At 42.6% G+C, this 19,330-nt stretch overlaps 1 protein-coding gene across 2 annotated transcripts; it reads left to right on the top strand.

The window, feature by feature from the left end:
• Positions 1-215: 215 nt before the first annotated feature.
• COPB2 (COPI coat complex subunit beta 2) lies at positions 216-19,171 on the top strand. Of its 2 annotated transcripts, none has more exons than XM_064165435.1 (22): positions 216-322; positions 4,346-4,483; positions 5,076-5,162; positions 6,343-6,469; positions 7,531-7,679; positions 8,785-8,931; positions 10,173-10,272; positions 10,389-10,531; positions 10,723-10,922; positions 11,467-11,577; positions 11,844-11,932; positions 12,006-12,112; positions 12,441-12,584; positions 13,247-13,377; positions 13,665-13,872; positions 14,368-14,478; positions 15,248-15,462; positions 15,731-15,823; positions 15,900-16,080; positions 16,209-16,277; positions 18,272-18,358; positions 18,832-19,171. In XM_064165435.1, exons 1-22 carry the CDS (start codon positions 320-322, stop codon positions 18,925-18,927), a joined length of 2,736 nt encoding a protein of 911 aa, XP_064021505.1. In that variant the 5' UTR covers positions 216-319; the 3' UTR covers positions 18,928-19,171. The 2 variants fall into 2 exon arrangements, with proteins under 2 accessions (XP_064021505.1, XP_064021504.1); XM_064165434.1 differs by having other exon boundaries at positions 18,269-18,358.
• Positions 19,172-19,330: the final 159 nt, after the last annotated feature.

Raw genomic sequence — 19,330 nt, 5'->3', positions numbered from 1 at the left:
TTAGAGGTCTCTTTCGACCGAAGCGATTGCGGTTCCGACGCTCCTCCCCAGGGCTCCCCGGACCGCGCAGAGCCCGGCAGCTCCCCCCGCCCTCAGCGCCGGCCCCGCGCCTGCCGGCACCCCAGGCGCACCCAGCGCCCGCCGCCGCCTCCGCCTCCCGGCATGCCGCGGGGCGGCCCGGCTCTCGCGGGGCGCGGGCGCTGCAGGTGCCGCTCTCGCGAGAGCGGCGGCCCCGGAAGCTCCACGTCGGAGGCTCGGGGCCGGGCCGGGGTGCGGCAGGAGTTGGGCCGTGGGCGCTGCCGCGGGGCCACGCACCGCCATGGTGAGTCCGGGGCCCGCTCCGCCAGCGGGGCCTGCTGCCTGGGGAGCGGGGCGGGGCGGGGCGGCGGCCTGCCCCGGGAGCTCGGCGTGGCATGAATGGGGGGGGGGGTGGTGCTGTACCATCCTGGTGAGTGCCGCGGCCGCCAGCGCCTGGCAGCAGTGAGGCTGTCCAGGCTCAGTGCGCGGTGCAGGAGGCTTGACAGGGCTGTGCTGCGGTGCTTTCACGAGGCTTCGGTGAGGTAGCGCAGCCCAGGCTTGCACCGCGGAGCTGCACACCCCCGCGCCCCCATGAAACGGCGCAGTTGGATGTGACCGGAGGAGCCGAGGCCTCAAAGGGCTGGGGGTCTGAGCAACTGCTCCACGAAGGCGAGTCTAGAGCCAAGCCTGGACGTCACGGGGCCTTTCCGTACACTGCTGCACTTTGGTGAGGGACTTGGCTTTGGTTCTGTATGGGACAAGCCAGGGATGGCTCTGCAGAGCCCATGTTACACAGTTTCACCCGAGTTTCCCTGTTCCCGTGCTACCTGGAAAAGTGTTACTGTTACTCAGTGATTTAGGATGTGAACGTGGTCGACTAAGTCCAGAGGAGGCCACAGAAGTGATCAAAAGGATAGAGCACCTCTCCTGTAAGGGAAAGAAGAAGTTGGAATTGTTCAACCTGGAGATCAATCCAAGTTGGGGGAGAAAAAGAGGGTGTATCACCTCTGGAAGGAGGGGAAGGCTTCTCCTGACGTGTTTAAGGAGGTAGCCAGATTATGCAGGAGAAAAATTAGAGAGGCTAAGGCCCAGCTAGAACTTAGGCTGCCACTTCCATGAAAGATAACAAAAAGCACTTTTATAAATGTATCAGTGCTAAAAAGAAGGGCAAGAAGAGCCTCCACTGCTTACTGGACCAGGAGGGGAATACTATAACTGATGACAAAGAAAAGGCTGAGGTCCTGAATGCCTTCTTCGCCTTAGTTTTCAACAGTAAGGAGGGAGGAGTTCAGGGCAAGTGGCCTCTTGAACTGGGGGATGGGGTCAGGGAGCAGTGTGTTCCCCTGGAAATCCATGAAGAATTAGTTCAGGACCTACTGAGCCACCTGGACACCCACAAGTCCATGGGACCAGATGGGATCCATCCCAGGGTGCTGAGAGAGCTGGCAGCTGAGCTGGCCAAGATGCTCTCCATCATTTTCCAAGAGTCCTGGCTCACCAGAGAGGTCCCAGGAGACTGGAAACTGCCAACGTGGTCCCCATCCACAAGAAGGGTCGGATGGAGGAACCTGGGAACTACAGACCTGTCAGCCTGACCTCAGTGCCAGGGAAACTGATGGAGCAGGTTATCTTGGGGTTGATAAGAGCACACCTGAGGGATGGCAAAGGGCTCAGGTCCAGCCAGCATGGGTTTAGGAAGGGCAGATCCTGCCTCTCCAACCTGATCTCCTTCTATGATCAGGTGACTGCTTGGTGGATGTGGGGAGGCCTGTGGATGTGCTCTATCTGGACTTCAGCAATGCCTTTGACACTGTCCCCCACAGCAAACTGCTGTCTAAGCTGTCAGCCCACGGCTTGGATGGCAACACTCTGTGCTGGGTTAGGAACTGGCTGGAGGGCTGAGCCCAGAGAGTGGTGGTGAATGGTGCCACATCCAGCTGGCAGCTGTCACTAGTGGTGTCCTCAGGGATCTGTGCTGGGCCCCATCCTCTTTAACATCTTCATAGATGATCTGGATGAGGGCATCGAGTCAGTCATCAGCAAGTTTGCAGATGACACTAAGCTGGGGGCAGATGTGGCTGGGTTGGAGGGCAGAAGAGCTCTGCAGTGGGACCTTGACCACCTGGACAGATGGGCAGAGTCCAAGGGGATGGGGTTCAATAGCTCCAAGTGCAGGGTGCTGCACTTTGGCCACAGCAACCCCATGCAGAGATACAGGCTGGGGTCGGAGTGGCTGGAGAGCAGCCAGACAGAGAGGGATCTGGGGGTACTGATTGATACCTGCCTGAACATGAGCCAGCAGTGTGCCCAGGTGGCCAAGAGAGCCAATGGCATCCTGGCCTGCATCAGGAATGGTGTGGCCAGCAGGAGCAGGGAGGTCATTCTGCCCCTGTACTCTGCACTGGTTAGACCACACCTTGAGTGCTGTGTTCAGTTCTGGGCCCCCCAGTTTAGGAGGGACATTGAGATGCTTGAGCGTGTCCAGAGAAGGGCAACGAGGCTGGGGAGAGGCCTTGAGCACAGCCCTACGAGGAGAGGCTGAGGGAGCTGGGATTGGTTAGCCTGGAGAAGAGGAGGCTCAGGGGAGACCTTATTGCTGTCTACAGCTACCTGAGGGGTGGTTGTGGCCAGGAGGAGGTTGCTCTCTTCTCTCAGGTGGCCAGCACCAGAACAAGAGGACACAGCCTCAGGCTGTGCCAGGGGAGATTTAGGCTGGAGGTGAGGAGAAAGTTCTTCCCTGAGAGAGTCATTGGACACTGGAATGGGCTGCCCAGGGAGGTGGTGGAGTCGCCTTCCCTGGGGAACTTCAAGGCAAGGTTGGACGTGGCACTTGGTGCCATGGTCTGACCTTGAGCTCTGTGGTAAAGGGTTGGACTTGGTGATCTGTGAGGTCTCTTCCAACCCTGATAATACTGTGATGCTGTGATAGAAGAGAAGGCTCCAAGGAAACATTATTACAGCTTTTCAGTACCTGAAGGGGCCTGTGAGAAAGATGAGAGAAGGCTTTTTAGCAGGGCCCGTTGCATCAGGTGAAGCGGTGATGGCTTTAAACTAAAAATGGGAGATTTTGACTCGATATCTCTGGTCCTGTGCTACCTGAAGAAGTCATAGTGTTATGCTGTGATTTAAGCTAAATGAAATAAGGAATGTCACTAATATTATGTTTGAAGTCACAGTGCAGATGTCTTGGGCTGTGTTACCAATGTGATATTCATCAAACTCATCTAACATCTGTCAAGGTGTTTTGAGTGCATACACAGAATCACACAGGTGTTGTGTGATGTTGCAGTTAACATCTTAGGTTAGCCACAGTCTGATCCTTAGTAGCAGCTGACATGAGCAGATACAAGGCTAAGCATAGAATTGCACACAATTTTCTTGCTTGCTTACCCTGTACTTATGGCAGGGGAAGTAAATGAAAGGTTCATTTTCTACTGTCAGATGTCACATCCGTAAGTTCTGGGTACTAGGCAATAACTAAGTTTCTCTTTATCTTTGCAGTGTCTAAGATACATAACCGCAGATTTCCTTAATTTTATTCTACTGCTAAACACATACAGCAGTCTTTGATCAGATACTACCCACTAAGTTATCTGAAATACAATATCAGCAGTCTTTGAGTGTCTAAATGAATCTGTAATGCCTCAAATATCTCTATATATATCTATATGTAAATGAATCTATAATGCCTCATTTTGCCTTTACTTCATGCCTTTAAAATACTCTGTTTTTACATTGCCAGTGCTGAAAGTGGAAGGTCAAAGCCACTTTTAGAGAGGAAGATCTAAAGTTCTCCCCACAGTTTTTACAACATAGTGTTCCATTCTAGAGCTTAACGTTTGAAGAGTGAACAGAAATAAACATATAATGTGCAAATGTTATGTTCCATTTGTGATAATTGCCTGCTCCACCTGTTTTTTTCAGGAGAAGCAGCAGTAAGATTCAGTTTCTATCATTTGTATTAGAAGCAAATTCTTTTAATTCTTTTTCTCTGCTTTAGTGACTCAGAGACATCAGGAAGATGTGCAGCACCTCCTTTTTTATTTTTTTTACTTTGTTAGAGATAGTTTCTACAGTATAAAATGTTTTTTAATTCTTTGGAAGTAAACTAAGTGGACCTATTGCCACATGAGCGAATGTGGTGTTTCAAGAAACCCCTACGAAAGCAAATAGGTGGATAGAAAAGAGTAGTACTCTTCTGTCTGCTTGAAAAGCAGGATGGACACCTTTTATTTTAAGGTTTAACTTTGGCTTTATTTCTTCCATCATATTTATGAGCCAGTTTGATGTTGGATAACACAGTATTCTCCATTCTTTTCCTCTTTAGCCTCTCCGCCTTGACATAAAACGGAAACTAACAGCCCGGTCTGACCGAGTGAAGAGTGTAGACTTGCATCCCACAGAACCATGGATGCTGGCTAGTCTTTACAATGGCAGTGTCTGTGTTTGGAACCATGAAACACAGGTGATGGTTTTGGTTTTCCTTTTTTAATGAAATGTTCATAAATACCAGATGTGTGAATATGGTACAGGATATTCAAGAAGCATCTTGTGTCACTGTCGCTAATCAACTGAACTGTCCCCTTCTTTATTACGGCAGTCACTATGGCAAAGAATTTTTGTGCTGTGACTTTGATGATGTTTCGTTTCCCAGAAATGTAATTTTCAAGGATTATCTCCTTGGTGGATTCCTTGCAAACTAATACTTTTCCTTATGAAAGTTTAGATGCCTCTATCTCTGCCTGCCATCTATACTACCAAAGGTTTTAGCAGCTTTTAGACTTCTACCTGTTGAAATAGGGCAGCAACTCCAAAAATGCTCAGAGGTGGGGTTGGGTTAAGTATGAAGGGAGAACATAATGGCTAAAAGAACATACAAGGCAAGTATCTTCCTTCTTGAGCTGGTAAGTTCCTTTTAAAAAGTGTGAATGTAGTGCTGTAGAATTCTTGGAGAGTTGCCAAAGGCAGCATAGTGGACACTATTAAGAGAAGATACCAAGCTGATTTCAAGTGTTATATTTTCGCCAGTGCTATAAATTTAATATTTTTATTTATAGACTCTGGTGAAGACTTTTGAAGTGTGTGACCTGCCAGTGAGAGCTGCCAAATTCGTGGCAAGGAAGAACTGGGTTGTTACAGGAGCGGTAAGATATCATCGTCTTGTAATTTCCATGTGCAGTACTATTTTCTTTAGTTTATTTTCATGCTGTTCCTTTCTACATCACCTAATAATATGATTGGATATGAATTTGTAGAGGATAAATTTTCTCCTTTAAGTAAGCTTAGAAACCTGAACTTTTCATTCCATATGAGAGCAGCCAAATATGGTGACTAATCCTGCATGTAGTGCAACACACAGCTAGGTTTAACTTCTACTGTCAACACAATACCCTAGTTTTGACTAGATGTTAATAGTACTACTTTAACCAGGATGAAACTGTTGACTGTATTACGTAAGATGACTTAGAAGTTATCTTCTAATTTTGCTCTTGGTTGTATTAAAAATAAGTCTTCTGCAAGTTTTACTTTTCTAACAAAGTCTACTGTGAGAATAGTTTGATTTTAGTCTTGGTAACTCATTTCTTATGATGAAACAAATGCCTTTTGTCTAAGCTCAGGTAATACCTAAGGGGTTTTGTCTCAGTATTTGTTTTCTAGTCTTTTGCCCTTTACAGGGTTAAAAAGTTCTTGTCATTTCATTGCCTCCCACTGCTGTGACCCAGGCAATTGAAGTGCATGTAGTGCACTGTTCAAGGGCAGTGTTTCTCTTCTCAAGAAGCATAATACTGCTTCTTTGATGGCATGAGAGTCCAAACAGCTCCACAGCAACTAGAGTAGTAACTAATGAAAATTAGTCTTAAGTTTTATTTTTATTAGTTTAATTTAATTTTTAAAAAGTCTGGAGAAATAAATTTGAAATCACTTTTTCACTTGACTTAGCTAAAACTTCTTTCCTCTTGGCTCCACAGCATTAACGTCACTGTAAATTTTATGATGGAGAGCCTTCTTTTTCATTTGCATATAAAGCATCAATAATTTTTAAGCGTTTTTTTCACTTCAAATCAAAAGATATTTTAATATTAAATTGAATTGAAACTTTTTCTGTTTCATAAATGCCTTAGAATTGAACTGGATAATTTGTAGACTTCTGAATCAAAGTGTAATTTGAATCACTAGTGATGTAAATAAAATACATTTTCTTATATGTATTTTGTTGGTAGAGGCTCTTAAATGGTGGATTTTGTTTCCTAACCACCTTGCATTGAATAAAAGGTGTATTGTACAGAGTCCTGTTTTAATGGTGTCTTTTCTTCCCTTTCACAGGATGACATGCAAATCAGAGTTTTTAATTATAACACCTTGGAAAGAGTTCACATGTTTGAAGCACATTCAGATTACATTCGCTGTATTGCTGTGCATCCCACACAGCCTTTCATACTGACAAGCAGTGGTAAGAGTTCTTTGGAATTCTTTGCCATTTATTAAGCAGCTGTTTTTAGGCTCCTGTTTTCTGTGTGATGAGGGATTGCATGTGTTTACCTTTTTCTGCTGAAAAGGGAATCTCTGAGCTAGTAGCCAGCATGACAGCGGTCAACTTCATGTTACTACTTTGCCAGATGCAGTCATGATTTCTCAACAGAATATCAGCTGTACTTCCAATTTAAATACAATAGCTTATATTCTTCTCAGAGAACACTGAATGACCTTGTTGCTTAATATCTGCCAGAAGAAAGGTTTGTTTTTGGCTGTTGAGAGTTTGCACCACCAAAGTTATGTTCTTAAAAAAAAATCGCAGCATTGTCAGAGTATGTTTTAAGCTGGCAATTTGACTTGAAGCAATATAACTTTCATCTTTTTTTCCCCAAAATACTCCTGAGTTCTCTGTTATTTGAGGTGATCTATGTTACTCAGGGTTGGAAGAGCACAGTATCCTGGCACATCATGCCCAAGAACATCTGTGTCATGCTACTCAATTGTTTTTACTCTTGGACACCTTAGTAATGCGGTCAGAACTCTGCCAGAGTGCAGGGAGCCTTGGGAGTCAGAAGCACCCTATATTTCTGTGGTTTGCTGTTGAAGCTAATGTATTTACACTTGAAATAAAAGTACTAGAAAGCCACCTTGCATGTCTCTGATCCCTGTTCCTTAAGGCTTATCAGAGAGATGCTGCAGAGGAAAGCACAGATTTGGTTCTTTGGTTCTGTCTAGTATTTTGAGATGTAATTCAATACCTTATTATCAATTCTTAATCTCTCTTGTGTAACAGATATAGTTCTTACTTGGTTTTATCACCATTTTACTGGACAGTCTTTTCAAGAAACTTACACTTTATGTGGTCCTTGTGCAAGGAAGAAAGAAAAATAGAGTGTTAGGAGTGCTTCCTTTCAAGGAGTAAGGGATGAATGAGGCCTCACTGAAGTTACTAGGGATTATGTAATGTAAGAAGGTAGTTATCAGAATATATTGAGTTAATTAAAGCTTAGTTTGGTTGTTTGCTGTGTTTTTTTTCAGATGACATGCTCATTAAACTCTGGGACTGGGATAAAAAATGGTCTTGTTCTCAGGTGTTTGAAGGGCACACCCATTATGTCATGCAGATTGTCATAAACCCAAAAGACAATAATCAGTTCGCCAGTGCCTCTTTGGATAGGACAATCAAGGTAGAAAAACTGTATTTTGTCTTTTTTTTTTTTAGTCATTAAGTAATTATCACAGTCCACAAACCAGTAATACTGCATGGAGTCTGAGTTCTTAAAAGCAGTGCAATAATAGAATTTGTTTTGAACAACGACCTGGATGTTGGTTGAGTTACTGCACACCTAGTAAGTGATTTATCAGACTTACAAGATTGCATGTCAGCTCTAGTCAGTGAAATGTGTCTCTCCAAATTGGAAGTGCTACATTGCCATCTGGATTGCACAGTAACACTGGGGAGATGTAATGGTTGTGCTGTGAAAGAGTAATTTGGGAGAATCGAAACTATACTTATATGTGTGTGTATATATACATGTAGTAGGTAAAGCCTTTAACCCTGTGCATTAGAAAAATATAGTAAAGGCATTTGTCCCATTGTTTTGATGTTCTTGCCTGTCTGTCTATTCAACTGTTTCCAAAGGTATCTTCAGCCTCTCATGATAGACTCGAGTGAGCCTTGTTTGCTGTGAAGTTACTACTAAATACTTTGAACTGCGTGTTTATAGTCATCTGAGTGGTGAAACCTCTCATATTCCCCATAAATTACCAGTATATTGGCTATAAAAAGCCAGGTTTGATTTCATACATTCCTAGATGCTGAGATAGGTGTATTTAAGTGTTGACTTAATGTGACTACTAGTATATCTACAGCTATGCATTTTGAGTCCTCATTTAGCATGTGATCTGTCATTCATTTAAAGTAACTGAAAATAAGCAAATTCTGGACGTTGTGGCAGCCTGTGTGTGCACAGTTGATTACTTTTTGTATTAGTTAATTTCATTGACAGAGCTGTTTCCTACAAACAGTCTTAGGTCCTCTAAAAGGAATAGAAAGAAAACTTTTTTTTTTTGAAGTGTGAGCACAGTGCATCCAACTTGGCATGTTACTTCAGGTGGTTTGGGGGGAACGATTGGTAGTTTGGTAGGCAGTTGGTCTTCAACAAATAAAATTCCTTATTCTGTATCTTTGAAATTGCAAATTCCATCTGAATGCCTACTCTTTGGCAATGTTGACCTGGATGCAAAAGATGGATAACTACATGCAGTTTGGGTTGTTTTTTCTCTGGGAAGGTATGGCAACTTGGCTCCTCTTCACCCAATTTTACTTTGGAAGGCCACGAGAAAGGAGTAAACTGCATTGACTATTACAGTGGAGGGGACAAGCCCTATCTCATCTCGGGTGCAGATGACCGCTTGGTTAAGATCTGGGACTACCAGGTACGTGTTCAGTTCTTCATAAACTTGTGTAGACTGGCATAGCAAAGCCATCAGTGAAGACACAGAAAAAGAGAGGAAGGACTTGAATACACCAACAGGTTTTCCTCCTTTTTCCATGGAAAGAAGAGATGTGAGGGGGGGAATATTTCATGATAAATTTTTAATTTTAAACAAAATCTCACAGTCAAGACAACAAAAAAGCCCAAAACAAACAAACAAAGCTCCCAAACCACAACTTTGTTAACCTTTGAGAAAACATGCTGTGGATTTAAATAATCTCAGCCTTCATTTGCAGAATTAAATTTGACAGAAGGTTGCTGTTGGTTTTTTCTTGTGGTGTAGTAATCACTGATTTTGAACTAATTTTTTATGGATTCAAGTGCTTCTCTTCTGTTTTCAAATGTAAAGGCTGTTTCTGTATAATCCTTTCACTTCTCATTAGTTTTTTTCCCTTCTTCACTCCTTTTCCCTTTTTTCATGCTATGCCTTTTTTACATGCTATGCCTGTAAAAGGCACATGTGTGCATGCATCCACACTTAGATGCTTCTACTGAACAGTTTGCAGAGGTCATGAGGTGACTCGCTTGAACGCTGTACAGGAAAGAGAGATTGAATCTAGGGTTTCAATTCTGTTGCTGGAACCTAGAGCTCTTAAGTTCTTCCCATGTACAAGTGTATGAAAAGCAAGGTTAATTTTATTACATAGTACTTGGTTGTTAAAGTATATTGCCCTCGTGTAAGTCCAAGTTCAGATGTTAAAGCTAATGCTGTTAATTAAAGCACACGCTGTAGTAACAGCTGATAAATAACAGACTTTTTTCTTCACAATTCTGTGAACAAACATTCTTAACCAAGACAGTATTAGATCTGTCTTCACCTGTAATTTGATTCAGATAGATGTTTTGATCTCATGTTTTTGTAGGGTACTCAGCCTTCTCTCTTGCTGTAATCTGTTGTGCTGCATAGCACTGAGAAACTGCATGAAAATAGAGGGCAAGAACTATGTCAAGGGGAATAAATATTTTCTTATAGAGAGAATAAATTAATACAATCATAGTTTATAATATGTCTGATGCTGCTGTTTGAGCATCTTGAACATAAATGTTAAGGGAACAAATGTAGAGAAATATGTTTTCAGGTAAATTTTGGACTTGGAGGGAGAAATGACGGTTAAAATGTAGCAAGCTTTTTACTGTCTGTGTGTGTACTTTTGACTCTTGGTGTGGGTTTTGTTTTTTCAGAATAAAACATGTGTGCAAACACTGGAAGGACATGCTCAAAATGTGTCGTGTGTCAGCTTCCACCCTGAGCTGCCTATCATCATCACGGGATCTGAAGATGGTAATTTTGTATCTTGGTCTTAGGAGAGAACTTTTCTTGTCATGTGGCTACGCACCTCCTGCCGTTAGGGAGAGAGGAGAGAGGGAGAAGATGTAACTTGTTTCTTTTTCCTCTAGGAACTGTGCGCATTTGGCATTCAAGCACTTACCGCCTGGAAAGTACCCTCAACTATGGCATGGAGAGGGTGTGGTGTGTGGCCAGTTTAAGAGGATCCAACAACGTGGCTTTAGGATATGATGAAGGCAGCATTATTGTTAAGGTACAGTTAGCAGTCTGAAATAGAGGTAGTGATTCATCACTGTCCTAGGTAGAGAGCAACTGACTTCTGATTCTGGGAAAATGTGGCATTTTAATTGACAGTTTAAGGCAGAGCCAGAATGCTTCACTTAAACTTCAACTTGAACATCAACAATGTATTCATCTGCTAAATTGTTATGCTACACTTTCTAGCTTGGTCGTGAAGAACCTGCCATGTCCATGGATGCAAATGGAAAAATCATTTGGGCTAAGCATTCAGAGGTCCAACAGGCTAACTTGAAAGCTATGGGAGATGCCGAAATCAAAGACGGAGAGAGATTGCCCCTGGCAGTAAAGGATATGGGGAGTTGTGAAATCTATCCTCAGACAATTCAGCACAACCCTAATGGACGGTAATAGATTTCAGAACAAAATCCTTCAACATTTCTGATGTCTGTTATTATTTAGATATTGCAAGTCTTTTTGAATGAGGAGCAAAAAGAGGGTTGTGTGTGCTGGTGGAGAACAGGTACATCAGAACCAGGCGCTGTAAAATCAGGGTAATAGATGGGAAATCACAGGTAGAAGCTGCTTAAACAGACAAGCTGAACACTGTAGGTGGAGGAAGAATGATGTAACCAAAATGTGTAATAGCAGCAAACCACATTCTTTTACCACTTCTCTTGAATTGTTTTTTTGTTGTTAACATATAAGCCAAATTGGAATCAGAAGGATACAAGGTACAAAAGCCACTCAGAGACTAGAGAAGGAAGGATGATGCAGAAGAAAATCTAGTTCTGTGGCTCTTTTGGGGTAAACAAAGCGCTCTTATTCTGTCTGCATTTACATGGTTATATTGGGCTAGGAGCCTTTAGCTTTTCAGATGACTTCTCTCCTTGCTCACACCTATGGAACTGAACACAGATGTCAGACAGTTGCATCTCTCTCCCACTCTAGGTTTGTAGTGGTGTGCGGAGATGGTGAATATATCATCTACACAGCTATGGCTCTGAGAAACAAGAGCTTTGGCTCTGCACAGGAGTTCGTATGGGCACATGATTCTTCAGAGTAAGTGTGGCACCTTTTCTGCCTTTGTGTTAACTTAAATTTGCTGCTGCTAGTTTTCAGGTTGTGCAGATAGTAAACTGACTTGAAAACTGAAACCTGTGTTTGGGTAATCGCAGAGTCAAGCTGCTTTAATTTTTTGCATTTGTAGCACTCTGCTAATTTGTTTGGATGGTAAATGCAGATGTTTTGTAGTAACTTAGGATATCAGTAATATGCTGCTTTGGAAATGGAGCAACTTCTTTTTTAACAATGTAATCTCTCTTCAGATATGCAATCAGGGAGAGCAACAGTGTTGTAAAGATATTTAAAAACTTCAAAGAGAAGAAGTCCTTCAAACCTGATTTTGGAGCAGAAGGTGAGCATTTACACTTCAAATAAGTGTGTTCTTTTGCTGAGTGTGGGTTTCTTACACCTTTGTTTTCTTGCAGGTATTTATGGTGGCTTCCTGTTGGGGGTCAGATCTGTGAATGGTTTGGCATTCTATGATTGGGAAAACACGGAACTGATTCGCAGAATTGAAATTCAGCCCAAACACGTAAGTTTCTAGCTGGGACTGAAGGTTCTTACCTCTCTTTGTTTACTGTTTTGTTTAGTTTCTGGTTTGTGGGCTTTGTTTTGTGGCTTTTTTGTTTGGTTGGGATTTTTTACTAGACTGCTGGTTTTCTGAATGAAGCCAGAGTGGCAATCATTAAATAATAGCTTCTGATTTCAGTTGTGTCGCAGGAGGAGAGAAAAATGCCCTCTCTGTGTTGGCTTCTCAAGTCCTAAAGCTTATGTTAGAGTTATTACGTGTTAACTTTCATACATCCTCCTTTCTTAACCTGGAGTCTCAAACTGTGCCATTGCTTGTTCTGATAATACAGATTTTTTGGTCTGACTCGGGTGAGCTTGTCTGCATTGCTACAGAGGAGTCTTTCTTCATTCTGAAATACCTATCAGAAAAAGTTACAGCAGCCCAAGAAACACATGAAGGTGTCACTGAAGATGGAATTGAAGATGCTTTTGAGGTACCTCCTGTTTTAAAACTAGACTAGGATTTGAGGTCATAGAAGCAGGACTTCCCAAAGTGCAGCATATCTAGTCCTTCATATAGTCCTATCACATTTTAGTTTCCAGAACACCAGAATAGAGTATGGCCAGCATATTTCTGCCTGAGGAACACTCTTTGGGCTCCTTGAGGAGAGTATCCCTCTTGGAATCCCAGCATGACAGAACCTGGTGCTCATGTTTCTCCGCATACCTGTTCTTACGGAGTTACCAGAGCACAGGCTCAGGTAGTATGTCTGCACAGCTTAAACTTTGCCTGCAGTTTTTGGATTTCCAAATGGTTTTTGAATCTGAGAACAAGTGAAAAACCTCATGCTGTGCAGTGTCAGAAACACAACTTGTCTTGTGAGATTTGTCGTTATCTCACTTAAAGCCTAGTTTGTTTGTTCTTTTCCTGGATTTACAATTGGTTTAGCTGATTATTATGGTAGAGATTTCATCTGCTATGGCATTTTCATGAAGCTAAAAGCATGATTTAAATACTTTCAACCTGTGCCTAAACGTTTTTTGCAATTTGCTGAAGTATTTACTTAATACTAAGTATAATTTGGAAATGCAGGACTCTTACTGTTACCTAGAAATAGGCTTTTAGGTATCTGATTAAATGAAACTTAATTTGCAGGTTCTGGGTGAGATTCAGGAGATTGTGAAAACAGGCTTGTGGGTAGGTGACTGCTTTATTTACACCAGTTCTGTGAACAGACTCAACTACTATGTTGGCGGAGAAATTGTCACCATTGCCCATTTAGACAGGTAAGCTGCTGCACTGGGCTGCAGCCAAGCCTTGCAGGTTCGGACAAGGAGAACCTTGTCACCAGCTTGCGCTGCATTTCTGGTTTGTTGCATGTCATGTTCATGTATGTTCTGGGGTGGTAATTTTGGAGGGAGCAAACAGTGGTGCAGGTGCAGTGTGAAAGTGTATGTATGGGGAAAGACTACTTCCATGAGAATATTTTTGCTGCTGTAAGAACTATGGGAGCTTTTTGTAGACTGTTTGGTGGTGGATCCATTCAAGATTATTGTTCTCTATTTTATTTCAGGACAATGTATCTCTTGGGATATATTCCTAAGGACAACCGACTTTATTTGGGTGATAAAGAGCTAAACATTGTTAGCTACTCTTTGCTGGTCTCAGTGCTTGAATATCAAACCGCTGTGATGAGGAGAGATTTTGGTATGGCTGACAAAGTTCTTCCCACCATTCCAAAAGAGCAGAGAACCAGAGTTGCACATTTTCTTGAAAAACAGGCAAGAGAACTACTTCATATTATCAAACCCTTCATGAATCAGTTTACTCATGTGTCCAGTTGAGCTTGCTAAGCTATTGTGTCAGGACACGGGGTGAAGATTTTAAACTACAAGAGGGGAGATTTAAACTAGAGAGGAGGAGTACATTACAATAAAGGAAGTGAAACCCTGGCACAGGTTGCCCAGAGAAGTGGTAGTTGCCTCATCCCTGGAGTGATCCCAGGTCAGGTTGGATGGTGTCTGAGCGACTCGAGTTGCAGATGTCCCTGCTCACTGCAGAGGAGTTGGACTGGATGACCTTTAAAGGTCCTTTCTAAGTCAAACCAGTCAATTATTTGATTCTATGACCACCTGGTCATGTTATCTGTACACATAAACTCTTACTAATCATGTGTAGTTAAGTTTCTAACTTTCTGTGTAGAGAGTTTTGTAAGAGCACCTAGTGTGCTGTTTAGCCTGATGGATCAAAGCCTTACTGCCACATTTTTATTTTAGGGCTTCAAACAACAAGCTCTTGCAGTATCTACGGATCCAGAACATCGCTTTGAACTTGCTCTTCAGCTTGGAGAATTAAAAATAGCCTATCAGCTTGCAGTGGAAGCAGAGGTAAACACACAGGTTTTGGTCTTTTATACTAGTTCTGAGTATTAGTTTGAATCTAAGAGGCCCTGGAAGGAAAGACAGTGGTATGTGGGAATACATTACACCTCCCTGCACCTTATATAAATGCTTCCAGCTTCCTCGATGAGGTGATTCTGCCTGTAATTTAAAGGGATTTAAGATGAAGGATGGGGGCAGAAAAATGGCTGCACAAAAAAAGCTACACAAACTCCTTGAGAATACAAAACTTGAATCAAGAGTCAAGCCTTAATCTCCAGTATTTAACGGCGAGAGGAGAAATGCCAGGTCTGAAGGCTCTCTAGGCCTTTGTGCCAGCCTTGGCAAACCTAGAGCAGTGCACTGTGAAGACTGACAGAATTGACCTCCCGGTTCCTGCTGTAACTAAGCAAGTTAGCTGTAAGGAATGTGACCTTACAGACACAAAAGCTTTTCTTACATTCTGAAGGTTAGAGTTTTAAGAGATCTTTACTGTTTAAATTTCTGAAGTCTATTTCTCCTCCACATTTAATGAAAAACTGTTTTGCATCGTGGTACAGCAGTGCAGTGGCCTGCATGTAACACTGAGTCATGCTGCTAAGCTGCGGGAATCGTGGCTCTATTACAGGGATGACAGGTGTGGTGACAGGATACAGAATCTTCATGAGGGAAGTTACCTTTTTGTGTTCAATGCTCTGAAAACCTTTAAATACTGTTCAAAAATGTGAGGCATATATTCTGTTTTCTTTCCCTCCCCGTTGCCTTTTTATACCATTAGTCAGAACAGAAATGGAAACAACTTGCTGAGCTTGCCATTAGTAAATGCCAGTTTGGCTTAGCCCAAGAGTGTCTCCACCATGCACAAGACTATGGAGGACTGCTGCTCCTGGCTACAGCTTCTGGAAATGCTGACATGGTCAATAAGTTAGCTGAAGGAGCAGAGAAAGATGGCAAGAACAACGTTGCATTTATGAGCTACTTCCTGCAGGGAAAGTAAGTAGCAAGCCAGAGATTCAGATTGTTCTGTTCTGCTTTACCAAGTGCAAAGAACCTCAGGTTTCCAAATTTAATTAGAGCTAACCTAAAACTTGATGGAGAGTTTGTGGCAGGTACCTTTCAGAAAAGCTGATCCTATTTTATGAGGGTTGTTACTCTAAAATCTGCAGTGGAAGCACTGTAATGTACTAGAATAAACAGCTAATCCAGTACAGAAAACCTCTTTATTAAATGCACTGGCTAAAATCCCGTCTCAATCTTTCAGGCTCGATTCGTGTTTGGAGCTGCTGATTAAAACGGGGCGTCTCCCAGAAGCTGCTTTTCTTGCACGGACCTATTTGCCAAGCCAAGTCTCAAGGTAATCCCAGAGCACAGGCAGAGCATGAGCAGCGTTGTCAGAACCAGCTGTGTGTAACTACAGTTTGCTTCTCCAGGGTTGTCAAACTGTGGCGGGAGAATCTCTCTAAAGTCAACCAAAAAGCTGCCGAGTCCCTTGCTGATCCTACGGAATACGAAAATCTTTTCCCTGGCCTGAAGGAAGCTTTTGTGGCTGAAGAGTTTGTTAAACAGAACCTTGCTGACCTGCGACCAGCCAGGGAGTACCCCCTTGTCACTGTAAGTAACGAGCAGGAGGCCTCAGCGTCTCTAGAATACCGTTTGGTGCTGTCAGATCAGCTTTAAGCAGGTCAGTGAAACCAAACGTTCCCCAAACACATCTTGATGATTTTGTTGTTTATTTTTAGCCAAATGAAGAAAGAAATTTACTTGAAGAAGCAAAAGGCTTTGAGCCATCTGGATTAATGGCACCTCAGGTCAGTGCTTCTACTAAATGATGAAGTCTAAGAAAGAGGCAACTTTCCTATTGTGCAATAGCATCTACCCGGGAGAACATTTCACCAGTAATGGACAAACTGCTCTTACTGGCTTGACTGCAGACACTGCAGCTGAGCTCCATGTTCTTTTGAGTCAGATTTCTCTTAGTCTACTTTTGTAACTACCAATGACTTCTTGACTGATAAACTATTTGTTCTGTATGGTTACTTCTCTTGGGTTATCTTTCATCACTATGAGTAATGGTGGAGCCTTACCACTGAATTTGTCCTGCAGTTGCAAATAAAAACACTGCCTCAACTGCTGCTAGTTTTCCAAAAGCTCAGAAATTAAAGCCTGAAAACTGGCAGTTACAGCAGTTACAAATGCCTTATAGTGCTTGCTGGCCAGCACGTTTATGGAATGTAACATGACTAGAGAGAAATCCTGCGCCATTACTTGTAACTGTGTTCTAATCAGTATCTGAAGTAACTCAGGGTTTTTTTACCACCTCAGTTCATAGAAGCAACGAGGTTGGAAGAGACCTCTAAGATCATCCAGTCCAACCTATCACCCAGCCCTATCCATTCAACTGGACTGTGGCACTAAGTGCCTCATCCAGTCTGTTCTTGAACACCTCCAGGGACAGCGACTCCACCTCCTCCCTGGGCAGCCAGAAAACAACTACAAACTGAAATTAATGCTTAAAGTGTTTTTCAGATTGAAACAAGCTGACAACTTCTAATTCTTGCTCATGTCAAATACAGTTTATATCTGAACGTGAGAATTTCTTGAAGACAGTGATGTTAGCACAGCTCCTGAAGCTATAAACTTCTGAAAGAACTGCAGTGGAAGTAGAAGGAGAAAGAGAAAGTCACTTCTTTCCATTCTGTGTATTTTTATCTCCTAGGAGATGCACTGCAAAACCTTGTTGACACTTCAGAGAACTTAGCTTGCTTTCAAGTAGCTGTAGTGGCTGCTGCTTGTGTATCAAAACAAGTATCATAAAGCAAAGTCAAAGTTGGGTATTTTTAAAGAAAGTATAGAAATAGTCTTGCAAAAGTTACCTAAAGCAGCTTAGAACTAACTGGTGTTAGAAGCTGAAAAGCACCAAGCTGAAAGGCAAGGTGCCAAGAGGATGGAGCCAGACTCTTTTCAGTAGTGTCCAGTGATAGGACAGGGGGCAGTGGGCCCAAGCACGAACCCAGGAGGTTCCACTTGAACGTGAGGAAGAACTTGACTGTAAATGTGCCACAGCACTGGACCAGGGTCTGCAGAGAGGTTATGGAGTCTCCTTCTCTGGTGAGGTTCCAAACCCTCCTGGACATTATGATCCTGAGCAACCTGTGGTGGGTGATGCTGCTTTAGCAGGGAGATTGAACTGGATGATTTCTAGAGATCACTTCAAACCCCTCCCATTATGTGGATGTCAGAAGCATATCTTGACATGCAGGCCATGATTGCAATGAAGCCTTTAAAGAGCAGTTGTCTCTTACAGCTGAGGCTGGCTAGGGCAAGTTTTGTAGGAGATAATTATATAATGAAAGCAAGTATGGTTAATTGAATAGTACCAGTGCTGAAGTAATGGTGTTAGCTGATGAATCTTCTTAATATAAAACTAGTGCAGCAGTGAGAGAAGGGTGGTATGGGACACAAAGCCCAGCACCAGTACTAAGATTTAGAGTCTGCTAAAACTGCTCTCGAGTAACTTAATAACCTTCCTGCTAGGGACATGGAAACTCACCTCCTTTCTAACAGCTCTTTGGTATTTGAAACCAACCAATAATGTTCTGAAGGTTGTTTTCATTGTATGCGTTCCATCATCAACCACTTGAAATAAAGTGGGCTGAGAATCAGTCATCTCTATTGGAGTGAGGACTAGAAGGCTCACTGGCTGTGAAGGTTCAAAACCTCCTGAGGGAAACTGAAAGAGAACCACTGGTCTGCTGCCATTTAACTGCTTGTTGGTTTGCTTTTCTCTCTTTTTCGGTAGAAGGCTGAAGAACCAGTTCCACCTCCTAAACAAGAAGTGATGAAGACAGGTGTGCAGAACTCTGATCTGCTTCCAACAAGAGATCAGAAGGTACTGAAATATCTTTAAAAAGCAAAGCACAAGTACAAAGTTCATTTTACATTGAAGACCTCCAACTAATAATGTGTTTAAACTGAGCTCTTTGGTTTAGAAAATGTCACTTTCTACATTGATAGACACAAACAACTTAGGATTAACGCAGTGTACAGATACCTTCCTGCTGTGTGCGGGAACTGTACACTGTAACACAGACCAGTCCTCCAGCCTTGTGGATTTTCAGGGAATAAAGGATGCAGTCCAAACACAGTTGGTCAAAACCGGCCAAGAAGCTGCAACTGTGAGGTGCTTTCTTGTCAAGAAGGCAGCTTCTGCCTACACCTTATTTTAACAGTGATGTGGCCTCCTGCCTGCCCCAGCTTGTTTTGTGCAACATCCAAATACATCATACAGAATCACATGTCCTATAAGCTGCCTAACATGTAACCATATTAATGATTCCTGAATCTGGTCTTTTCTTTGTCTAGACACTGTTGGACTTGGAAGATGACTTGGATAATTTAGATCTAGAAGATATTGATACCACAGATATCAACTTGGATGAAGAGATCTTAGATGAGTGAACATTTCTTGGATGACCAAATCAATTACTCCAAACAAAGGAAGTTCTGTGGACTATGTGCTTCCTAAATTTGATTTTTCTACTGCAAGTGGACCATATACATGTAGAAAGAAAGGTAGAGATAGTACCTGTACAAAAAGACTTTGCCTTCACTGTGTTGAAATTTAAGGTGTAGGCCTGATCCAGTGCATACTAAAAATGTTTTCATTTATCAAGATCTCAAATAAACAGTTTTAAACATTCTATTCCCCCATTCTCCTTTTACTAGTACTTCTACTGTAGCTTCAGTAACATGTGTTGTAAGCCAAGCATTAATAGTTTATCCTGCCTTTTCAGAGCATTTACACTTGGATACAGTTAGCTCCTCTCTGTTCACTAGCAGTAGCTCAGCTGCTCTTCTAGAC

Source organism: Pogoniulus pusillus, chromosome 26 (assembly GCF_015220805.1).
Source record: "Pogoniulus pusillus isolate bPogPus1 chromosome 26, bPogPus1.pri, whole genome shotgun sequence".
NCBI lineage: Eukaryota > Metazoa > Chordata > Aves > Piciformes > Lybiidae > Pogoniulus > Pogoniulus pusillus.
This window is presented reverse-complemented; position numbering and strand designations above follow the sequence as displayed.